Source organism: Lytechinus pictus, chromosome 3 (assembly GCF_037042905.1).
Source record: "Lytechinus pictus isolate F3 Inbred chromosome 3, Lp3.0, whole genome shotgun sequence".
Lineage (NCBI taxonomy): Eukaryota > Metazoa > Echinodermata > Echinoidea > Temnopleuroida > Toxopneustidae > Lytechinus > Lytechinus pictus.
In genome coordinates, this window is record NC_087247.1 from 695,009 (window position 1) to 721,230 (window position 26,222).

The 26,222-nt window shown below is 34.7% G+C and overlaps 1 protein-coding gene across 1 annotated transcript; it reads left to right on the forward strand.

Moving 5' to 3' along the window:
• Positions 1–3,294: 3,294 nt before the first annotated feature.
• LOC135153722 (uncharacterized) lies at positions 3,295–4,662 on the forward strand. Its single transcript, XM_064097839.1, has one exon. The coding sequence runs from the start codon at positions 3,295–3,297 to the stop codon at positions 4,660–4,662; it is 1,368 nt and encodes a 455-aa protein (XP_063953909.1).
• The last annotated feature ends 21,560 nt before the right edge of the window (positions 4,663–26,222 follow it).

Below are 26,222 nucleotides of genomic sequence, written 5' to 3' on the forward strand. Positions count from 1 at the left end.
TAACCTAAGGTTAAAGTTTTGAAATGTCATCACAACTTAGAAAATATATAAACCTAATTCATGAAACTTGAACATAAGGTTAATCAAGTATTACTGAATATCCTGCATGAGTTTTACGTCACATGATCAAGGTCAAAGGTCATTTAGGGTCAATGAACTTTGGCCAAATTGGGGGTATCTGTGAATTACCATCATAAACTTGAAAGTATATTGGTCTAGTTCATAAAACTTGGACATAAGAGTAATCAGGTATCACTAAACATCCTGTGCGCATTTCAGGTCACATGACCAAGGTCAAAGGTCCATGGACATTGACCATGTTGGGGGTATTTCTTGAATTACCATTATATCTCTGTAAGTGTATTGGTCTAGTTTATAAGACGTGGACATAAGAGTCGTCAAGTATCACTGAACATCTCATGCGAGTTTCAGGTCACATGACCAAAGTCAAGATCATTTAAGGTCTTTGAACTTTGGCCATTTTAGAGGTAATTATTAGATTGCTGTCATAACTTTCAAAGTTTATAGATATAGTGTATAAAATGTGGATATAGGAGTTATCAAGTATCACTGACAAGTTTTAGGTCACATGATCAAGGATGAATATCAATTAACGTAGTATTGTATCATTATATGAATGGTGTTTTTAGTGAATAATTATTCTATTGTAGTTTTCAAAGTCAGCACTGCTGCTATATTGAATCGCGTGATGCAGGTGAGACCGCCAGAGGCATTCCACTTGTTATTCAATCCACCTATATGTAGCTGGTACATAAAATGTTAAAATGGCTGTTCTTGACTCACCGTACGGCCACTGTAGGGGAAGTATAACCTTATATAATGTACCAAAATAAAAACTAATTACTATTTCTTGTTAACATACAATACATGCTTATTATGCAGCTTCATGTAAAACTGAGGTCTTATCAACTAAAATTGTCACACAGAATTTTACGATTTTGTGTGTGTAATTTAGTGAATTTTTAATCATTATTTTGCATTCTGTTAACCTTTTTTCTAAGCCCATTATTGTGGTAAGGAGACTAATTAACGTACAACTCCATGTTATATTTTTATTTTAAAAAATGGCTACCATATAAATCTCAACCACAGGCTTCAATGGACTACATGTATGTTGTCTTATTATTTTTATTAATTTCTTGATTTTATATTCATTTTAGTAAATCCATTATTAGGTGGTTTTTCAGGCATGACAGATCACCAATTCATTTTATCAGAATTTTCTGTATTTATTATTTGATCTATTTTTATATTTCCAAACCGGCCATGTTATTTCCTTGACTTTCATGTCATGTCAATTTCGGGTCTGACTTCCACTTACAAAATGCTTCTTGGAACCGAGCCCTGCATTTTTGGTGCGCAAGACTCGTCAGTGAGCGGCGGGTTCAAATACTTTTGTGCGGTGGCAGTCACAAAATTTGTCAAGGGGGAGGGGTCGAATCGAAACCACTCTTCCAGTTTAATAAGGATTGTGTCGATTATTATGCCTTATTTGTAATAATTTAGATTTCAGTTACGGTTTTAACATTGTCACATGTATTATTTTTCTGTATTAATAAAGGCAATTTGCATGAAATATGTATATTTCTTTCCAAGGTTTCGTCTAGCAGCAAGAAGCCTTGCAGTATTTATCATGGCACAACTTCCATAGGAAGGTATCTGCATGGTTGTCAATGCTCCAGGAGCAGTGGTGTACCCCAGCACATCTCGTACTTCACGTGGCTCTAGTGGGACTATTCATCAGGCCTTGAAGCTTCTTGATAGTACACTTGAAAACAGGAGCTACGTACATGTAGATCTAAAGACAATCACAGAGTATGTACGAAACTTCATTATAGATGACCATCATTGTTTGCCCGATGGTGTATACTTTACTTCTTATCTAGCATCTAATCTATTTCCTGAGAGAGCCTGTCTTAATGTTATATGTCAAAGAAACACAGTGCCACATACTAATACAGGAACTATCCATTATAGGCTATAAATGTGGCTATTTTGTTAGAATTAACACAGTTATTGTAAGATTTTTTTATTTATCGTTATACACTTTTTTATTGGTGTCTACAAAGTTTGTAAGTAAAAGAATATTGAATCAATTTTTTTTTTAAGTGAGATGTAGTTGCTTTCATTTTCATGTTAATTGTCACACCGCCCCCAAAGAGTGCAATGTATTTGTTTTTATTAATGTCTATATTGGTATAGTTAAGGTCTTCAAACCAATTTCATGCAAAAGTCAATAGTTTTCAGTGTTACTTCTTTTTGTATCATAATCAAATAATTGCCATCATTGTCAAAAACATATACGAAAACATATAATTATGTGTATTTATATATTGTACAGATATATGTATATCTAGGTGTCGTGTACAGGATGAAGGTTTTAATTTTTCAATTTATTTTTGATACTGTTTTTGTTTCATCTTGTAAATCGATTTGTATTTAGATTTGAATTTACCGATTGAGGGCGTATTGTTTTTGTACAGTCATGGAAAGCGTGTCGCTTGTCCGTATAGTTGTTGAATTTATCTAATTTCGTGATACGAGCCCAATGACGTAAGTATTAATTTGTTTATTTCGAAGTTCTTTAGTTATATTATCAGATAAGCCGAGTGGCGTGCTGAAATATTGTTCTTAAGTAATGAAATTAGTGTATCAAAGTAATGTAGGCCGAGTGAATTTGTTCAAATGAAAACGCCGTATATACGTGTACATGCATGCATTACGTAATAGAAAGCGTACGTGGCGGTAGTTGTGTATGAAAGGCAAGCAACTTAAATTTGGCGCCTTCGGGCACGTGGTGTATGCATTGTCATAGCCATGTAAACATAAAGAAGTAAACAGAAATGCATTTAAAGTCGTAGTTGATTTCTTTTATTATGAAAACTGTTTTACAAAAGGGTGAATTTAGGGTGCATTAATCAATACATGACATTTACAGTATGCTAAAACTTGATATGACCTTGAAACATGTCAAGGTCATTCTTGGTTATTGAATAATTTAAGTTGTAATGCAAGTCAACGTTATTTGCCTGTTTGGAAATCTGTAGACATTATTTATGTGTCATGACATGTTGTCAATTCAGCTTATACAAGTATTGTTTATTCTGTTATTAAATTGCAGATTGAACCAGTCCCATTGTGCACACATCAACACACTATAGACTCGGTCTGATTCTTGGGTTTGTTTGGTTTCGACGTATCACACGCCACATCTACAGTTCAATGTCAGCTTAAGTGTCTTGAGTATCATCCTCCTTTAAGTACGTCACTGCAATGGAAGGCAGCATAGATGAAGAAGTCACCTTTAAGGTCAATAGTAAGCCGGATGATTGTGTAAAGATGGACAGTGTCAACATGCACAGTAACTTTATGAACAGAGATGACATCAGGCCCGAAGACTCTGTGAGTCAGAGGGGTAGTAGCAGTACCACGTCAGCTAGTTGGAGGCTTCGAGGTAGGGCTAGGAGAGCTGCCTTACAAGCGGAAGTTATGGCTCTGCAAGAGCAACAAGAGCTTGAGCTTGAGGAAATCAAGTTAAAACAAAGGAAAGCTGAACTTCTTCTTAAAATGAAATTGAAGGTAGCAGAGGCAGAAGAAGCTGTTTATAAAGGTACAGAGTCAGATGTCAAGGTCAAAGGAAAGACTGATCCTTTAGAACAGGACAAGACTGAAGAATCTTGTAAGCTTGAACCTTCCAGGGACAATTCGACGATGCCGGCCAAGACAAAACTGACACCAACTTGTGACAATTCTTCAACCAGTGAAAGTGATAAGATGATGGGTAAGATGCATTCTGACATTTTCCATCACTTACAGCAAGGACAGAAACAACATCAGAAGCTGTTGGAAGCTATCACCATTTCCACTGCCAACATTGTGTCCTTTGATGGTAACACTTTGAATTTTTATGAATTCATGCGGTCGTTTGACAGCGTCATTGGTAGTTCTTCATTGGACAATAACACCAAGCTACTTAAGTTATATCATCTTTGTAGTGGAGCTGCCAAAGACATCATCCATTGTTGTCTAATGATGCATCCAGATGATGGATACTTACATGCAAGGACGCTACTGACTGATCGATTTGGAAATGCCTTCAAGATCTGTGATGCCTGGATCAAGAAGATCACAGAAGGACCTGTCATACAAAATGATCCAAAACAGCTGAGCGATTTCGCTGATCAGCTTAAGACCTGCGGTGAAACCTTGATGGCAATAGGAATGCTCCGAGAATTAAGCTGTAGGAGTGAATTGGTAAAGATCATTGAACGTTTGCCATTTCACCTGAAGAGCCGCTGGGTACGTCATGTGAAATCAATCAGAGATGTTGGAAGACAGCCTACTATCCAAGATGCAGTTGACTTTATTACTGATGCAGCGGATGAGCTCAATGATCCTGTATTTGGTGCCCTTCTTACTGGAGGACAAAAGAGCGGAAGTACTGACAAAGTAAGAACCATGTCAGGTAGAGGTCAGGTGAGCGTATTTACCACTTCGGCCAATTCATCAACTCAGAACTGCATCATGTGTAATGCAAGCCATGATCTTTTTGGCTGCCAGGAGTTCAAAAACATGAATCCAGGGGAGCGTTTCATCAATATTTTCATCCGACAAGTTGTCAGATCTGACATCTTTCCATGATTTTGATTGGCTGAGAGGCACTGTTCCTATGGTAACTGTCGGATAAAATGGGACTTGTCGGATAAAACGTCCGACAAGTCCTTTCATGAAACGCCCCCTGATGACCGCTTTGATTTTGCCTTCAAGAACAGATTATGTTTCAATTGCCTCTTACCTGGCCATATTTCGTCTAGATGCAACATCAACAGAACCTGCACTGTTAGAGGATGCGATCAAAGACATACAAAGTTTCTCCATACTGGGAGAAGGATGACATCTCCACAGCGCCCTACACTTCTCAGTGCAAGTGACGCGTCTACTCAAACTGACAGCGATGTATCATCCCATGCCAGCTGTAGCGCCATGGGGGCCGGAGTTAGCAGAATCGCTCTTCCGATAGTACCGGTCACTGTTAGTGTCCCAGGTGAAGTAGCAGGAACTATTGAGACCTTTGCTTTGCTGGATTCTGGTTCCACAAACTCATTTTGTCTACAGTAAATAGCAGAGAAGATCCAGACAAAGGGACGAAAGAAGATCGTATCAGTATCTACACTAGAAGCTCCTAACCACACCATGGAATGCAAAGAAGTGAAGCTGAGTGTAAAAGGGTCTTCTGGTACATCAAGCAAGAAGATAGAAGCCGAGTTCCTTGCACGTCCAAGCCTGAATATCAGTGCAGTGAACATGGCAACTGAAGAAGATATATCCAGATATCAACATCATTTTGGTATTGATCTCCAAGTGACAACAGGAAAGGATGTATCTTTACTTATCGGACAGGATATGCCCGAAGCTCTGATGCCACTGGATATCAGAACAGGTGCTCCAGGTGAAGTCTATGCCATCAGGACAGCACTTGGGTGGACGTTAAATGGACCACTAGGAAATGAAAGAAATCTACTGATTTATCAAGCTTCATCTAACTTCGTTTTTGCTGCAGGAAACATACCGCTGGGAGTCGAACCACGTCAAACTTGTAAGCTAGAAAGAGTTGACAGAGATGATAATTGCCAACTTCCATCTCACACCCTAACTCAGGATCTGCAAAATAATCCTCAAGTGACAAGCAGACAAGACTCCCTGAAGACTGGACTGGATAAAAATGATTGTCTACATGCTAACTACAGGGAGGAGATGAAGTCTTTGCTGGAAGAATAATATGCTAAAGAGGTTCTTTATGCAGCTCCTGAGAAAGATGAAGGTCTGGTAGGGCTTTTCTCCAAGATCACAGGCATCGTCAGCGGCAGGCCTCCAACAAGAGAATCACCAAAGGTCTATCATGATGAAGATGCGAATTCGAATCTCTTACTTCTGTTAGACAGGAAGCTACAGCTTTTTCCAGAAGTAACAGTCAGACCAGATGTCTCGAAGATGACTCAGAGTTAAATACAACCTTTAGCAGACACCTTTAAATACTAGTCAAGAGAATACTTACCTCATGTGTAAATTCGAAACGTTGAAACCTTCGCATCGCAATCTACAAATTAGTCGCCTTGTGCTTGATGCCAATGGAAACTCTTCACTTATGTTATGACTGCTTGGAAGGTTTCTCCAGACTCTCCAGGCAAGAAAGGCGTCAACCGCGGCAAATCTAAACTAAAACTAGCATAATTATATTTTACCTATTTCAGGGTTGAACATTATTCTGAAAATACATTATTGATTATGCTGATGTAGAACTTAAAGTCAGGACCTATTTATCAAAAGAAAGAGAAACTTGTGAAATATATGCAATTTATGATAATTGAATCAACAATTGTCTTTGCAAGGATAGGATCAATTTAGATAATCTTGTGCAGTGATCTTTGAACTTATCGCGATATGAGCATTTTGAAGTCATTAATAATCGTCAAAATATGAAATCATATGGATTCTGTTTCGTGAAAGCATTACTATATGTCTATTAAAATTTAATATCATGATGTCGACAGTGATAACATAAAGTGTCAAACTGATTTATATCATCACGGGAAGTTTAATAGCGTGATTGGTAATCTTGTGAGCTGGATTTAACAAGTGACTTTAACGCGGTCAGCGTATCAACAGTAGTCTTACCAGTACTGATATCTGATAACTGAAAACTGATCTGAGACAAAAACTAAGAAGCTAATATGAATAATTTACAAGAAATGGACTTGAACTTATAAACTGATTACGAAGACTGTGTATCAACACATGTGGACTGATTTCTCAGAATATTCGTGTTTATTCATGCATTTGTAAAATTTTGCATGTTGTCATATTCAAGAAATTTGCTCAGTTGACGTGAAAGATGTGACAAATTTTATATGGGTTATGTACATTTAGAAAATTGATAATTTCCAGTGTGAATTGCATTTTTTTTTTTGCAGGTGTTTCTGCATTTATTGAAAATTCAATATATGAAACACAGTAATCATAATGAATATAAAGAAATACAAAAATAAATGAAATAATTACAAATTGCGACGATTACATAATAGAAGAATAATTTACATAGATATACATGTAAGCAATAATATATAAAATAAAATGCAGTGGCTAGCTATCATAAGCAAAATGCTTGAGAGAATAGCAGTGAAAACATGTATACATTTGTATTTTTGTCAGGTCGCCATACTTAAGTTGAATATGGCGAAAGAAGAAATTACCATAAAAAAGGATTGTTATAGAAATTCAAGAGTATTTTGAATTAGTGACAAAGAAAAACAAGATATCAAGGTAGGCAAAGTTTATACAGATTAAATTTTTTTTTTTATAATAGAAAAAACAATTTTTGAGTTATTATATAATGAGATGTTATACAAATGACAATTTAGAAACATCAATGTTGTCGTTATGATTTTGATGAATGAAAGATATGCAAATTTATTATGAGCAGAACTTCAGAAATGTATTGAATGTAATATGCAGCTCTTGTCAAGGCATTTGTAGAGCAGTTTGTATTGTGTAAAAAAAAATGTCAAGAGTTAAACTCTTCATGAGAAGTTCAAGTCGGAGTTTACATTTGTATTATGCAAAAAAAAATGAATGTGTTGAGAACAGCCAGTTTTTATGATTGCATGTTTAGCATAGTAATTTTCTCAGTGTCACAAATGTCCTCTTTTCAAGGAAGGCGTCGTTTTGATTAGACATTTGCAGTGTCATTCCTGGTATATGGAATTATGGTTAGGAATCAGTTTCCTTTTTGTGTCAAATGTTTACCAAAACGATGCTTCTTCAGGCAAGGAAAGTTGGAGGCTCTGAACTTGGTGTTGTTGTCATGGTGACGTTAAGAAGAATGTGTGATATACAGTCATTGCAGTGTACTAAATGCTATTTGGATTTGGTACTTTTCATCTGTCCTTATGAATGCCAAAAAAATTATTGGCTAGTGAATGCAGTTGGTTAAAAAGGTACTCTTCATTGTGAAAACATAAAATGTTTGAGATAGGTTAAGGCCTAATTAATCAGCTAAAGTTGTGAAATTTGGTTTTTGATAAAAGAATATTTCAAAGGTAAAAGTTGTTAATTGCAAATAAAACAGTTGTTAATATGGGAATTCATGATGAATATTTTTTGATGTATTTAATTTCCTAAAGGAATGATTTGTTAAATGTTCAGAAAGGCTTCTCATTTAAGGGGGCCGGGATGTCGTGTACAGGATGAAGGTTTTAAATTTTTCAATTTATTTTTGATACTGTTTTTGTTTCATCTTGTAAATCGATTTGTATTTAGATTTGAATTTACCGATTGAGGGCGTATTGTTTATGTACAGTCATGGAAAGCGTGTCGCTTGTCCGTATAGTTGTTAAATTTATCTAATTTCGTGATACGATCCCAATGACGTAAGTATTAATTTGTTTATTTCGAAGTTCTTTAGTTATATTATCAGATAAGCCGAGTGGCGTGCTGAAATATTGTTCTTAAGTAATGAAATTAGTGTGTCAAAGTAATGTAGGCCGAGTGAATTTGTTCAAATGAAAACGCCGTATATACGTGTACATGCATGCATTACGTAATAGAAAGCGTACGTGGCGGTAGTTGTGTGTGAAAGGCAAGCGACTTGAATTTGGCGCCTTCGGGCACGTGGTGTATGCATTGTCATAGCCATGTAAACGTAAAGAAGTAAACAGAAATGCATTTAAAGTCGTAGTTGATTTCTTTTATTATGAAAACTGTTTTACAAAAGGGTGAATTTAGGGTGCATTAATCAATACATGACATTTACATTATGCTAAAACTTGATATGACCTTGAAACATGCCAAGGTCATTCTTGGTTATTGAATAATTTAAGTTGTAATGCAAGTCAACGTTATTTGCCTGTTTGGAAATCGGTAGACATTATTTATGTGTCATGACATGTTGTCAATTCAGCTTATACAAGTATTGTTTATTCTGTTATTAAATTGCAGATTGAACCAGTCTCATTGTGCACACATCAACACACTATAGACTCGGTCTGATTCTTGGGTTTGTTTGGTTTCGACGTATCACACGCCACACCATATACCAGGAAACTATCACATTTTTCAAATAAGTGAAGAACTGTTTGAGGTTTCAATATCAAATATGGCACAGTTGGCTCATGTATCCATATGTGACCTGATGAGGTTTTAATTCACTAGGTCAAAGAGGTCAGTAGGTGTGTAATACATTCTTGATGTGGCAATTGTGCAGTTTTACTGTGTAGTCGAGAATACATCTAGGTGTTTTTTTCTCCTCCCAGTAACATATGCAGAAAAGAAAGACATAATGGGTGATTTTGACAATTCATAGATAAGTCGATATAGGTACATTTTTCAAATCACGTTTGTTTTTTGTAACAAGGTGTAGTACATATACTTTGAAAATCTGAAGGGGTGATTATTGAACCGAGATACATTTTCTAGATTTTTAATGAATGACTATCAGTCCAAGAAAATTAGATTAAAAAAATGATTTTCATCTCAATACAACTATGAATGCTTTGAAACTGCTCTTGTTGAAATACAAAATCAGGAGTGTCCTGTGGCCTTGTGGGCAGAGTATTTGTCTCGCCTGAACTAAGTTCAGTACTAGAAACCTACAGCAGTTATCACTTATGTTGGTGTGTTAAAAACATGTTTATTTCTTTTAACTTGCTCTCCTTTCATTATTTCCAAATATGTTCATACTTGGTGCATATGCTACTGGGGTAATACTACATGTGAGCCCATGAGGATGATAGGGTTAAAGGTCATCTAGGGGTCAAAGATCAAATGGTATGAGGTCATCTATCCATTTTTCATTCAACTTCTCTCATTTTCATTTCATTTCGTTTCATTTCGTTTATTTCCATTTTCAACAATTACAGTTTATTTTGTACATTTTAACATATAAATAACAAAACATATTTCAAGTATTCCTGTACAAAAATTATATTCAAGATTATTACATATCAGGTTGGAAATGGAGGAGGCTGCTAAAAAGCGGGGCTTGTAGAGTGCAGCCTCCTAATAAATATTCTTGTAGTTGCATAACATATAAAAATCAAAATAACAACTAGAGCATGAACCAGTTAAATTAAAAGGAAATAGGGGAAATTAAAATAGAAAAGGAAATAAGAAAAAGAGAGATTAAAGGTCTCCAGAATCTAGCCCCAGCACTCACAGACGGACCTCGTTGATCAACAGGAAAACGAAAGAGATGTAAAAGCGTATGTGACATGATAATCATGTTTGATTTAAAAAAAAATACAAGAGTTTGAGTGATGAAGAGTTAAATTCAATGGTTATCTTGGATAAATTTTTTGAACTTATATTTGAAAGAATTAAGGCTTGGTGATTCTTTGATGTTTTTATTAATAGTTCCCCAGAGTCTAGGGCCTTCAAAAGTAAAAATAGATTTTGCAAGGATGGTCCGGGGTAGTGGTAAATGGAATTCATCTGATTGACGTGTGGGATATTTGTGAAGAGTTTTGTTTTTGTTAAATGAAGAATTAAATATGAATGGTAACATATTATTGTTTAGCTGATACATGAATTGACCTAAGTTATATTGGTACAGTGTTTTTATTTTTAGAATGTTGTTGTTAAAAAACAACTCATCTGTGTGAGATCTCCAGGACAAGTTGAAAATAACACGCAATGCCTTCTTTTGTAAAAGTAATATTCTATCAAGGTAGGTTGAGTGTGTATTTCCCCAAACAATTGCTCCATAATTTAAATATGGTAAAATTAATGTTGAATAAAGCATTTTTAGGGAGGAAGTTGGAAGAAAAAAATTGACTTTGTTAATAACACCAATATTGCGTGAAATTGTACGACATATAAAGTCAATGTGTGTTTTCCAAGATAATTTGTTGTCTATTATGAGACCTAAAAATTTTGTTGTAGTAACAACTTCAATGTCTTTATTGTCCAATTTGATATTAGATGGCAATTGTTCTAAAGAATTGCTAAAAAGCATGCATTTCGTTTTTTGTACATTAATTGACAATTTGTTAGCCCTAATCCATTGTACCAATTTATCCAGTTCAGTGTTCAGTACATTTATTAAAATATCGGGGTTAGGATGAGAGTATAGTACATTTGAATCATCTGCAAAAAGGACATAAGATAATATTACAGAGGAGTTCTGGATGTCATTTATATAGATTATGAATAAAAGAGGGCCCAGGAGGCTGCCTTGGGGAACACCCCAGTTAACATTTTGTAGAGAAGAATTTTGTTCATTTATGCTTACGAATTGTTTACGATTTACGAGGTAGTTTCTGAACCACTCCAAGGCCTTCCCACGAACTCCGTAATTTTCAAGTTTGTAGAGCAGTATTTCATGATTTATAGTGTCAAAGGCCTTGGAGAGGTCCAGAAAAACACCTATTGTATGTTCAAAGTTGTCAATAGCTTTTGTGATTTTGTCAATAAATGAGAGAGTGGCATGAGATGTACTATGTTTTTGGCGAAATCCAAATTGAAAATCAGAGATTATATTATATTTATTCAAAAAATTCAATAATCTTGTGTAGATCACCCTTTCCATAACTTTAGACAAAGTAGGTAATAAAGCTATCGGTCTATAGTTACATACATTAATCTTTTCTCCTTTTTTGTGCACTGGTATTATCTTTGATATTTTCATATTGTCAGGCACGACGCCATTACTTAAAGAAAGGTTGAATATGTATACTAATGGATCAACAATATATTCTATAACATTCTTTAATAAAAATATTGTCAATACCATCGTGACCACAGCTTTTTTTGTTTTTTAAGTTGTTCACTATATCTATTATTTCATTTCTATGTACTGGTACAAAAAATATAGAATTAGGGTTTGGTTGGTGAATGAAATCTGTAAAAATTTGTTGTGTTAATGGTATATTGTCTGCAAGACTTTTGCCAATTTGTGTAAAGTATTGATTGAATATATCAGCTATACGAAAAGAATCATGAATTTCAACATTATTGTGCTTTATTGTTTTTATGCGTGCTTTTGTGCTTTGTTTATTTATGGCAGTGTTTATTGTTTTCCATGTTTTATTGATGTCGTGTCTGAAACGAATTAATTGATTTGTGAAATATTTTCGTTTTTCACTCCGCAATAATTTAGTGAGGGTATTTTTATATGTAGTATATTTACGATGTGACTTTTCTGAGCGATTAATTTTATCGGCATAGTATAAGTTATTTTTGCGATTTATTGATCGTAATATTGATTTCGATATCCAAGGAAGTCTTGGACTCTTTTTATAATTATTACATTTACTAACCAATGGTACATGTCTATCTAAATTTGAAGTAAAAATTTTCATAAATATATTATATGCTGTATTTGTATCTTGAGAACTGAATGCCTCAGACCAATCCGCGTCTTCAAGACCATCTTTTAAGCTCTGTAAATTATTTGGTGTTAGTCGTCGGAATTTATGTTGCGGGGTATCTTTTTTGCTAACCTAAACGGAGTTCTTGAAAATATCGGGAAATGGTCAGAAATATCAGATAAAATTATTCCAGACTCGGGTAGAGGAGAAACATTACAAAAAATATTATCAATAAGGGTTGCAGATTGGTTAGTAACCCTAGTGGGTTTTGTTATCAATGGTAAAAAGGATGATGAAAGCATGATATCCAAAAATTAATGTGACCTATTGTGATTAGATTTAGATATGTCTATATTAAAGTCACCTACCACATAACAATCTTTATTATAAAAAACCGGATTTTGTAGAAAGTCTTGCAAGTATTCAAAAAAATTATTTGTGTTGGAGTTAGGAGGTCTATAAAATACTGCGATCATTATGTTTTTAGAGTTTGGTACCCGAAGTTCAATGATAAGAGATTCAGCAATTTCATTCATACAATTAAGATCATTGTGAGTAAAATATTCTAGTCGTTCATTGATATAGATACCTACCCCTCCTCCCCGTCTATTACCCCTATGGTTTTCTACAAATGTGTAACCAGGAAGTGAGTATAAACCATCAGATTCCTGTGATAACCATGTCTCAGATAGCGCGATTATGGACATTTTGGTTTGTGAAGATGAATCGGATAAAAGGCGTAAATTGTCGAAATTAGAGCTCAAGCTCTTTATATTCATGTGCATTATTGAAAGTGTATTTGTAGATTTATCAAGAGAATTAAATTGATTTATTGTAAAGTAATTCGAACTTGGATAATTATAGTCGTTATTTTCATTTAAATCTGCAGCTAAATTCATCTCCATTGATACGAGATTTTCAAAAGAAGAATTGTTGTTAGTATTTTGGGTTTCGTTGTTCGGCCTAAACAAATTGTAAAACTCATCATCATTCAACACTGAAAAGGGGAAATTTTCAATCACTGGGAATTGAAAGAGAAAAACACGAAATGCAAAAGAGTCGCTTCCTGAAGAGACCGACAAGACCGCGTGCTCTGAGTGTCAGCGAGGCAAGGACCTGGAGAGAATAATAATTGGACAAAGAAAAACTGGTTACCGGTATACACATTCCTATGAAGAAAAGGAGCACAAAAACATGAAAAGTCATCAGGTAAACATTGGCAATTATATACGATGTCAATTGCATCGTAAAATTTTTGTACTAAATAAGCATAAAAGAGTTGGGTGAGCTCCCGTGAATAAAACAAGCTGGGAAGCCTCCCATATATAGAATAGAATAAGCAATGACACAAATTCAAATTATTCAGGGCATGCTTCCCAGAAAACTGAAAGAAGGTGAAAAGGCATTCGAATGTAGTTATGGTGTTCGTACATTTAAATAAAACTTCTACTCTTACACCTGGTATACAATTTGTTTGGCTTGATCGAAATACCGCTGAATTGATGAATAAAAAGAATGATCGTCTGAGATCCAGATCATGTTACACTGTACATTAATCATAGTTGATTTGTCAAAAACAAATTAACTAAAGCTATCTTTTTCTTATGTAGAATGGTTACTGCTTTTACAAATAATCATGTCCTATATATACGTCCTCAGTGAACAGAGTAAACCTACATGACAAAACGTCAAAGTTCTTTCCTCTTTTGACCTTAAAACAGCAATGTACACTTATGATTATGATCAGTAAAGATTTTTTTTTCTTCTTCAAAATTAAAACTCAAAGATAAAAAAAAAAATTCAGAGTTACAATCTATATTTCTGTTTGAACTCTAAAAAAAGATATTTTTATAAATATATAACACGAAGTTAGGAACCAATTTCAAAATTTGACCGACACCTATAAAACACATCGTTTATCATGTTTCAATTACGGAATAAATTATTTAGACAAAAATAATGCTCTACTGGCTGCAGGTCATTTTCATACTGTAGAATTAGTAAATAAATCTAACTCAATTCATCATTGAACTAGCTTACATCTTCTGTCCAATACAGTTAGCAACAAAAAGAATGGTTATTACTTTAACATCCTTCGTATTTGTAAACAGAAAAGTTAAAAATGCAAAGAAAAAAAAATCATCTGAAATGACCAGGTTCTTTCCTCCATTGGTCTAAAATAAATGTACCATGATTAACATGATTATAATTTATATTTTTATCAAAAGAGCTTGTGTTAATCGTGTGAATGACTACGTCAATAAAACTAAGCAATTGTAATACAAAAGGTCAAACATTTCTATGCACATGATGATATAAATGAATCAAGATTCAAAATCGAAGGCAAGTCTATAATGCACATGACCATCCGTTTATTGGATTGTGAACCCATCATGCCCATAGAGTATTATTTTGACAAATTAAAACCACGAGGGTGAGAAAACAATTCCAAGTTTCAACCGGCACTAAGCATGTCCAAATTTTACTCAGTTGAAGTTTTGAATCTTAATTCAGAGGGGTTTATAAAAAAGATCTAGATGAAAATTTTCTTCTACTATCTTAAAAAAAAGATCATACAGTCATAGTACTATACTTTCTCTCCCATTGTATATTACGCATACATGCTTTCATGAAGAGCAAAATAAGGAAATGTTTACTCTACGGCCTATGTTAAAATTCTAAGTTATATCTTACAAACTCATTCACCTCTTTACAATGGTTATTTTTACTTAAATTTACTTAAACTTAAAGGAAAATGAGAATGCTATATGAATACAAGCACCGCCAGGAGTTAGTCAAGTTAAGGATGTTCAATACTTAGAATTCCCGTAAATTTTAGCAAAAAAGAGTCACAATTTTTCAATGCACATATGTTTTATTATATCCCTTACTTAAGATTGTTGTATTGAGAGTGTACACAAGGAGAAAAGGAATAGTTTTACTACGATAAACGTTTGCCATGAAATAGTTCATTTTCCTTGCTGACGTCACGCATAGTCCATTTTTTCCCTAGGGAAAAAGTGAACTATACGTTTTTTTGACCCCCCCCCCCTACTTCGCGATTCGCGAGCTGTGCGGCGCGATGCGAGCAGAGCGCTGCTCAGCCAGACGGTACTCTCCACTGCATGCCACGGGAAACTTTCGGCGAGCTGCACTAACCAGGTGCCGGGCCAGGTGCGCTCGCTGAACAGACGATCCATACGGCAAGACGTATTATTTTCTCAACTTCTCAACGATTGTTCTATATCGACTTATTAAAAATCGTTTCGCTGTAAAATGGTATGAGTGGAAGGGATATAAAACAAATATACAATGACCCATTCTCGGAACAGGCTAAAACTATTCGCACTCAGGAACATCACATAGTACTATTCTCCCTCGGGCCGATGGCCCTCGGGAGAATAGTACTATGTGATGTTCCTTCGATGCGAATAGTTTTGGCCAGATCCTCGAGTGTCATTGTATATTTGTATACTATAATTTTTTTTTGTGTGTAAATTAATAGGCCCCAGAGAAAAAATTCTTATGCTTTAAATGGAGATGTAAGTTTTGATTGATATTTAAAAGAAAATGAGAATGCTATCTGGTTGCTACTTCCATCAGCATAGATACAGTACAGGTAAGTGCCTGGTATACATTTACTGGAATCTTCACTGAAAACTGGTATCAACAAATGCGAAATGTTGAGTAAACTCCAGAAGTAAAACCTGTTTCTCATACGGACGAATTTTTTTCACTGGGCATAATTATGTCAAGATGTATAAGTTGAACCGTGGTATGGAATTTACTACATATAAAAAGTCAACATTTAGCGAATGATCATGTGAAAAAATTGTAGTTTACTCACATCCAAATTAATAAGTTGATAAAATATGACTATGATGTATAAACAAATCAAATACATTACATGGGTGCTCTTGGATGAAGATTACTCGGACCAATTAGCCCATCGATCTGGCGTGTGTTAAGGTCTTAAACTGTAAACTCATGCTATAGCGTAACTCGCTCCCTAGCTTATTGAAAATATGTCCAGTGTGTGCGCGCACTGCCTCTGTGTTGTTTGTACACCAACGCACCGGATGCACGCATAGGATCCACGATTTTCTCTAAATGTAAAATATGCTGCAGTCTTTTTAATATCTTATTTTCTGATGAGAATGATGTTTTTTTTTTACTACACGCACACGATCGATCACCTATGATTTTCTCTAAATGAAAAATATGCTGCACTATTTTTAATTTCTTATTTTGTGATGAGAAAGATGTTTTTTTTAATGGACTACAACCCCCCCCCAAAAAAAAAAAAAATTAACCAGTTGAAAAAGCATAACCCATACAGAGTGTTTGTGCGTGAATATTTTACAAATTAGATTAACATACATTTAAAAAGTAAAAGCAGGGGCGGCTCTGAACATATATTTTCGTTTGGAGGGGGGGGGGGGGGTGCAAATAGACAAAAAAAGTACTTAGTATGTCAAGATTTGCATTTTGGTGCAAACGTGTTACCATGACACTACCCTCTACATGAAGTAGTTGGATGTTTTGTAGTAATTTATAGGTTGAGGAGAGTCTTTTGAACTCAGTGATTTCTGTGATATATAGGGTCTTTTCTGCGAGAGAGTATAGCATGCATGCGCTTTGGAAAAGTTTCAAATCTGTTGCAAAATTTGCTTCATGGTGCTAATCAGTTTTAAAAAGGGCATTATTTCGAGTTATTTAAGTGCGAATCGCGACCTTAATTTTTTTTGCCACCTGAAACATGAATACCTTTGATGCTAGCGCGAAACGCGAGAAAAATTGTAAATAATAGAAACTTAGACACTGGACATTCTAAACATTTTGAAAACCGTAAACAGGATAAGTACTACCTTACTGAATAATGATAATTGATTGGGTGCGAATCACGAGCCAAAAATTTAGTGATTTTTTAAACTAAAATGTATTATTTTACTTCTTAAAAAGTATATTAATAGAAAAAGACATATTTCATTTTAAAAAGGCCTCCATTTTGGAAAAAATTAGTTTCCTATGGTTATTTTTGGGGGGACAAGGCGGAGGGGGTGGGGGGCTTGGGGGCATGTGCCTCCTTTTTCCTGTGGGACTAAATGATCAACATAAAACACTGAATTATCAATAAAAATATGAATTGTCCAATATATAGATTATTTCATGAAAATAACAAGTGATAAGGATAGGGAAGTATTAAAGAGGAGAAAATTATCCCATTATTTTCTTTGTGTAACTTAACGATGAAATGACAATATCTTTTTGCAAATAAGAAATTTTCGTTAATTAGGATTAAATTCTGGATTTCATTAGATGATAGTTTAAAGGTTCCCCAAAGCTTGCATAGCTTTAAACAAAAATTGAAAAGCACATTGTTTTCCAAATACATAAACCTCAACAGTGACTTACTTGAAGAATCATTTTCTCTCTCTCTCTCCCTCTTTCTTTTACTCTTATATCAGCTTTTTCATTTTATTTATTTTTGCACTAATATGCACAATAATATAATTCAATTTGTGCGTGTCATTTGTATTTACATCCTATATGTAACATTGTAAGTGTTCAATGTATGCAGTCATGAAATCAGTGTTTGGCTAATTATGTATTTTACTTTACGAAAAACAAATTATAGGCCTACTATTCATCATGTTCATATTTTCGGGATCTTTAGGGACCATCTCCCCGACTTACTGCACTTAGTTATTCAATACTTTGCTAATTTTCTATACAATGATCACTTCTTAAAATTGACATTTTAATCCAAATGTTCTTTGTTTATCATGTATGTATGTATGTATTATTGTGAATTTTAAATATTCTCCAGTTATTACTATGAATTTGTAAATGAAACAATGCAAATCAAATCAAAGTATGGTACCAATAAAGATATTGTACATCTTTCCTCCTGCGTTGTGCTCGCTTGTTTTATTTTTAGATACATGCAGGTAAGTTTTGTAAAGAAAATGATTTGGCACATTTGGCGAGTACGATGACAAAATTGTAATTCTGATACTTCATGGCCCATTCTACATTCGATTACAAGAATAAAAAGATACCCCCAAAAGAAAACAATCCTGGACTCGCACTTTAGTCTATAACTTGTTTCAAAATTGAAAGTTCCCTTTTTGCAAAACGATATATGCAGCCATTTTCTGTTCCCTTGTTTTTCGCAAAACTTACAGGATACTTACATATTTTAAAATATCAAATGCATATTTCAGTAAGCAACAAATATCACTCCTGCATATATATATATATATATATATATATATATATAACTGCATTCATGAGTGCCTATACAAAAGATACAAGACATTTCATTTTACAAATGGCCTCGAAATGGAGGAGTCGCCTTCAATAGTTTTCTGAAATTCCGAACAGATGACCTCGCACCAAGTTATGTTGCTACCTTGGGCATGTTAACATTACATCAACAAAACCTACATCCAGTCACAGCAAAGTGTCAAATCAAGTGGTGGGCGGACTTGAACCTGGGGTGGATTAGCCCCACTCTTCCCTATCCGATTTGTTAGATGTATCCTATTCATCAGTCAATAAACGCTCGCGCTTCGCGCTTGTGTAAATTCTTTAGTTAATTTGATACACATAACAAAAACTGGTAGTAATTTTTAATTTTCTTGTCTTATTACATAAAATATCCAAAAGTTTGAGATGGTGATTCGCGCCTGTAACATCTCGCAAGGATGCTCTTTTGACAGTAATCACCACAATTGACCAAAAATCGAATTTCACATATTCAGGTTTTAAATTTTTCCTGACCATTTATAAATAAAGCCTACGTAAAATTATGTAATCAATCACTAGTCCTGAAGGCTTTGCTCAACTTTAGTACCACAAAACTCACAACTACTTCACGCAGATGATAATCTCATGGTGAAAATATCCGTTTGCACCAAATGCCCATTTTGACATATAAATTCCCTTTCTTACTCCCCCTCCAACTTTCATGGGGTGCACGCCTTTCCCCTGTGGACTGCACTTGTACCAAGTGGTAGCTAGCGCATATATAAAAAAGGAAATGACTCATTGAACCCTTTCCCTTCTCAATATCTTTATCTTTCTTATTTTATTTCTATCTCCAATTTTGGAACTTTTGAGGGACTAGAGACAGAGTCCCCTTCTTTGCGACAGTGGTTTTAATTGTTAAAGGACAAGTCTAACCCTACAAAAAGTTGATTTGAATCAAAAGATGAAAATCTAGCAAGCATAACACTGAAAATTTCATCGAAATCGGATGAAAAATAAGAAAGTTATGACATTTAAAACTTTCGTGTAATTTCACAAAACAGTTATATACACATCCTGGTCAGTATGCAACTAAGGAGACTTATGACGTCAACATTCTTTCTTTTGTATTTTATTATCTGAAATATGAAACATTCTCATTTTCTCCTTATTGTCAAGTGATACAAGGATTAATTCCTGAACATGTGGAATTATAATTATTTAATGCTATATTCATTTATTTCAGTTTTCACGCAGGGTAGCCCTTTCAGTTATAGAACTGATTTACAAAGAGGCCCTGCAAAATATGGTTTAGTCAAGTTGGTCATTAATGTTAAAACTGTAAAAAATTAATATTTTATCATTCAAACAATTGAAAACAAAAGAAATAGCGAGTGATGGACATCATCGACTGTCTTATTAACATGTCACTGAGTTGTGCATATCACTGTTTTGTGAAAAATAAGCGAAACTGAAAAATGTCATAACTTTCTTATTTTACATCCGATTTTGATGAAATTTTCAGTTATGCTAGTTTGATTTATCTCTACTTATTCAAATCAACGTTTTTCTCGGGTGGACTTGACCTTTAATAAGCTAACCATTTTTTTCATAAATAGTAAACAAAGCAGGATTACACATATGTTATAAACTTCTGCATTTATTGCCATGTCAGAAATGAAAGTTAGCATTTCAAATAGTCGCAAAACAAATCCTCATTAAAAGGATGATCCGGGCTGAAAATATTTATACCTAAATAAATAGATAAATTCACTGAGCAAAATGCTGAAAATTTCATCGAAATCGGATAACAAATAACGAAGTTTTATCAATATTTTGTGAACAGTTATATGCACATCGTCATGAATATTCATTAGGTGGGCAGATGTCACATCCCCATTTCCCTTTTCTTATGTTATTACATGAAATCATAAATGTTTCATTTTTTCATACATGTGTAAATGATGTGTCTCCGTTATGATGAAATAAGTTGCGGCAGTAAATAACTAATGCACTTAATCACTTGTCAATCCAATTTTTTTAATAAACCTAATTTCATATAATAAAATACAAAAGAACAAGTGGGAAAGAATATCATCAGCCTACCTAATGAATATTCATAAATACATGCCTAGAACTATTTTCACCGGCAAAATGCAAATCTTTAATATTCAATAACTTTTTAATTTATCCGATTTTTATAAAACTTTCAGCATTTTGCTTTGTGAATTTTACTCTATGTATTGATATGTAAATATCTCCAGCTGGGACCATCCCTTCATAAGGTAAACTCTTTGGTAAAAATTGTTTATTTGTAAAAGAAAAGCAAGATCTGCAAAGATATCATTTTTTAAATTTCTTTTGATTTTTGGCCTCAGTGCATAGCATTTCTCTATAAATAGGCTAAATCGAAGTCCTGGTTCAAAGATAATTTTAGATGTTTCTCAGTCTTCTCATGCTCATCTTTTCTCATATTCGTCACATCTTTTCATATTTCCACAATACTTTTACTTGCCTCATACCAGTGCTGGTGCTCACACACATTATTCATATATTCTGTACTCTTATGGGGTGTTGCAAGAAACTTGCAATTGATCGCAAGTCAACTTCAGGTCCCAAAATCAATTGAAATTCATGCATTTCATTGCAAATTTGCAACTGACTGATGGCCTGCTTTTTGCATCAACAAGTATAAATTGATTTGCTTTAGTATGAATTGATCTATTACTTATAAATTTGCATCATAAATTTGCAATTAATCGCAAATATTTTCTTGCAACACCCCAACATTAATTTTAAGGCATCTATGAATTTGACATACATCAAGTAACTGAAGCATCACCAGGCTTAAACATTATAAAATGAATGAATGTAAGTCATTATAATAAGCTTAAGATACAGTATATAAAGCACTCAAGAAACACATGTGCATATAAAGTGCTGATGTAACTTTATTGAAGAAAAAATCAACAAAATACACCGAGATGTGAAGCAAATCTAGTCGTCAATATACTTCATAAAACTCTTAGATTAAGAAAGACAAAAGTCATGTTATCTGTATGGGTAACAAATACTCTACTCCACAAAACTATTCAAATAATAGTTTAAATTAAACTACACGATTCTAGGACATCTACCCCCTGGACATCCACCCCCCGGACATCCACCACCCGGACATCCACCCCTGGACATTCACACCCTTAGGACAAGTACCCCCTAGGACATCTACCCCCCGGATATCTACCCCCCGGACATCTACCCTCCGGACATGTACCCTCCGGACATGTACCTCCCGGACATCTGCCCCCAGACATCTACCCCCGGACATCTACCCTCCGGACATCTACCCCCCGGACATCTACCCCCCAGACATCTACTCCCTGGACATCTACCCCCGGGCATCTACTCCCGGATATTTTGGATACGAGGGGTAAATGTCCGGAGGGTAGATGTCTGGGGGGTAGATGTCCGGGGGGTAGATGTCCGGGGGGTAGATGTCCGGGGGGTAAATGTCCTAGGGGGTACTTGTCCTAGGGGGTAGATGTCCTAAGGGGGTGGATGTCCAGGGGGTAGATGTCCGGATACGAAACTGCATATATCTCATACCATAAGACCAAACAATTTAGATTAGAAGGCCACACCCCGATGTGTACAAGACAACCTTTTACTTGAGGTGGAGTGGGCCTGTTTCTATAAAATATATGTACATAAAAGAAAGAGCAATCAAAAGAAACAAACATACTAGCAAAATGATGCTATATATATCTTGTTAAGGAGAACAAAGCAGCAAAATAAAGCAAAGTATAAAGCAAATGAATACTCTGTGAAACTCCTAAAAACAAAACTAGACAAAAGCATTATATATACGACATAAAATTCTTAGAATTAAAAAAAAATCATATACCTGAGTTATTAAAATACAATAATATGGCAAGTCAACTATATATTGTTGTTTGTGGGTGGGGGTGGGACGCAAAGCCAAATCCTCGACCACTAAGCCAGAACCCAATCCTGATACATTGATTGGACTACATGGACGCCGACGTGTAAGCAGCAAATCTGACAGCTCTGGGCTGGTGGTAACGAATTTTACACTTTTCTACAATTTATTGAGCTACATTCGACAATACTTCGTCGAAATATATTTCATCAAGACATTGATTCGATTTTGAACGTATTTTCTCAATAAAATATCGTGATATTTGACTGTATTCTGCAACGGATTTGTACTCCGCCTACTCCACCATGCCGTACGAAACTCGAGCTAAACCACAGCAGCCACACGCTTCAGGTGCCACGCCCGACCAGCCCTCCCTTAGTGAACTCAAAACGGACATAGCAAAACTATCGGACCTCCTCTGCAAGAAAATAGACGCCATGCACATCAAGATCTCTGATATTGAAGCATCGTTAAAAGACACAAGTGACCGTGCGCTGAACATTGAGCAAAACGAAATCCCAAAGCTTCGTAATGAACATAAAGCTGACATAGCAGCCATCGAAAAAAAACTTCTCATGATGGAAATATACCAGCGCAAAGCTAACCTTCTATTCTACGGAATTAGTCAAAACAGAGATGAGAATGTGTATGACAAATTGAGAAATGTCTTCATTGAGCTCGGCATATCACCTGAAGCGGCAGCGAAGATTACTATTGTGAACGCCCATCGACTCCCCCGGAAATCAAGAACCACGGATGGCGACCAAGGACCGGACCCCATCATAGCGAAATTTGCGATCATGACGGAACGCGAACTCCTACTTGACGCCTTCCAAGGACGTAAGAAGCACGCAACCGATGTTGACGACCCAGCGGATAGGCAAGGCGCATCGAGCAGACCGCAAAGCAGGATTTCCGTCAGAACTGACCTACCGCCTGCAATGAAATATCGTCGCGGAAAGTTATCTAACATCGCTTATCGTCTCCGCAAGGAAAAGCATCTATCAACGAAAATATTCGTTCATGGAACGGATGTTATTCTACAATACAAGGAAAAAAGTGCAAGAGATTGGAAAACGTATACCGATGAAGGAAATTAGGTATCTACATCGAGAGGATTGATGATTTGACTATGAGGATTGGAAATGAAACGCAACGCAAGTTAAGGAAACCGACATGAACGTAAGAAATATTTTTCTTTCTCCCCTCTTCATAGGAGATTAATTTTTTTATTGTAACAGGATTCTATAACTTCTACAAACGATTTATAAGATTATGAACACATTTTCAAATCAGTATTCATAAACAAGTTATTGCAAAGTGGACTTTATGCAATTACTATTATTTTTCCAACTTAGAGAGAGAAAGTGATATGAAGATTTAAACACTGTAAATTACCTTTCATGCACAATATAAAATAACATTAAGTGTATATATTATATATATATTTCTTTCTTTAAAAAAGAGATGAAATTGACGAAACAACTTCACGACTTTTTAGGTAACTTATTTTCTATATAAAATATATAGGCCTATTACATTTTGTCTCTCTCACATTGGATTAGTGTTATGATTATTATATCAAATCATATTGATGAAGGCCTAAATAATACTGACAGTAGGTCCATGTTTTGTCATCACTTCTGGCAATGAATATGAACACATTTAACTTTTAAATTGTGAGATTCTTGAGTTCTGTTGTCGCATCTCTTTTTTTACATACATCGCAGAATGCTATCCTTATGTGGCTGTAGCTGTACAAGTGGATGTTGCATTCAATAATCCTAATTATTATGACAACTAAGGCTGTTGTATTAAACATATTAAATTCCTCTGAATTAAAATAAGGATTTCAGCTCATTTTCCAATGGCAGTTATTGATATGTTAAACGTTCCATTGCGGAAAATGGCTGGATTTTAATCAAACTGAATTATGCTTTGCACGTTTGGCAGCTTATAATAATTGGTCACTTCAAAACAAAGCGACAACTTAATTCAAAAATCATATTACGGTCAATGAATCTACATGATATGTAACTGTTAAATTGATCATAGTAATTAGTCATTTGCCTATTTTGTTACTCAAAAGTCAAAACACACACACATGAAGTTTAATGCAACGTGGAACCTTTTTTCACAAATGCATTGAAAACCAACAAGATATATACAATTATTCGATGCAAATGAAAAAATATATAGGCCTACAAAATCTTAATTCTTAAGACGACTTTTAAGCAATTTTTTTGGCTATAGTTATTTGAACAACACTGAAATTATCCAAACGTTCGGCCTATATTGTGATGTACCATTATACTGTACGCATTATTTTCCATAGGATCCTCAAAATATGAACTCATGTGTCTTGTTTTGAATTTCTTTGTATCTATATGAACTATCCATGTTCCACCGAGTATCAAATATTCTTAATAATGAAATAGACTGCGCTTTTTGTTATCTTTATATCAAATATCCATGTGTCTAATAACAGGCATCTCTTTTATGTCATTATTGAAATTCATATAAAAATCAAGCTCTACGCCTTTTATCTATTAAACAAGGATCTTCATTTAATCCAGACATTGTATTCACATGCCAAGATTTATACATTTCAGGCCTACCATTTTACCTGATTTTTCTGACTTAAAATTTATTAAATGTCTTTACCCTTCCTGGCAAACGTAGGGGCGTATTTTGTATACATTTAGATATTTGTTTGCATACTCCACTTCGTTTAACACATATCACAACCAGGTCTGCGGACAATATAGTTAATACATTTTTGCTATTGGGAACCGAAGCATAACTTCATATGAACTCTATTTCAAGCTCAGATTATATTCTGATAAGTTTAGACAATAGTGATCTGCGATTGCCCTGTATAAGATACACCTTTATGAGATTCTTGAATTCTGTTGTCGCATCTTTTTCTTTTTTTTTTATGTATACATCGTGTAGAATACTATCCTTGTGTGGCTGTGGCGGTACAAGTGGAAGTTGTTTTAAATACTCCAAATTATTATGACAATTAAGGCTGTTGTATTTAACATAGTGAATCCTCCTGAATTCAAATAAGGGTGTTATTCTCCTTTTACAGTTAGGACTATTGGACATGTAAACGTTCCATTATATCACCTTCCACGGATAAGGGCCGGATTATAATCAAACTAAATTGTTCTTTGCCCATTTGGCAGCTTATACACGATCATTTATCAGTACTAAACAAAGCGACAACGGAATTCACAAATTGTATTATGTTGGTATATGAATCTACATGATCTATGTAACTGTTAAATTGATCATAGTAATTTGTCATTAGTCTATGTTGATGTTCTTTGGAGCACAGTCACAAGAGCTGGCTCTATGCATTTTTACCCATCAAACGCGATCACTATATGTCGACCTAAGTCAAAACACACGCATGGAGTCAAATCCAAATGAGGAACCTATTTCATAAATACATTGAAAATCATAATATATATTTAATCGATGCAATTAAAAAAAATCTTTCTTGAGATTTAGACCTATACAAATTGTGGGAAAAACTTTATTTGAACAACACTAAAAACATCAAAACGTTTTGTCTATATCATACACTATAGGCATTATTTAAACATGATCTAGAACATAATACTCATTTTCCATATATA

Bases quoted from the DNA above. Each gene is read 5' to 3' on its own strand.
- LOC135153722 (XM_064097839.1), top strand. From the start codon at position 3,295: ATGGAAGGCAGCATAGATGAAGAAGTCACCTTTAAGGTCAATAGTAAG.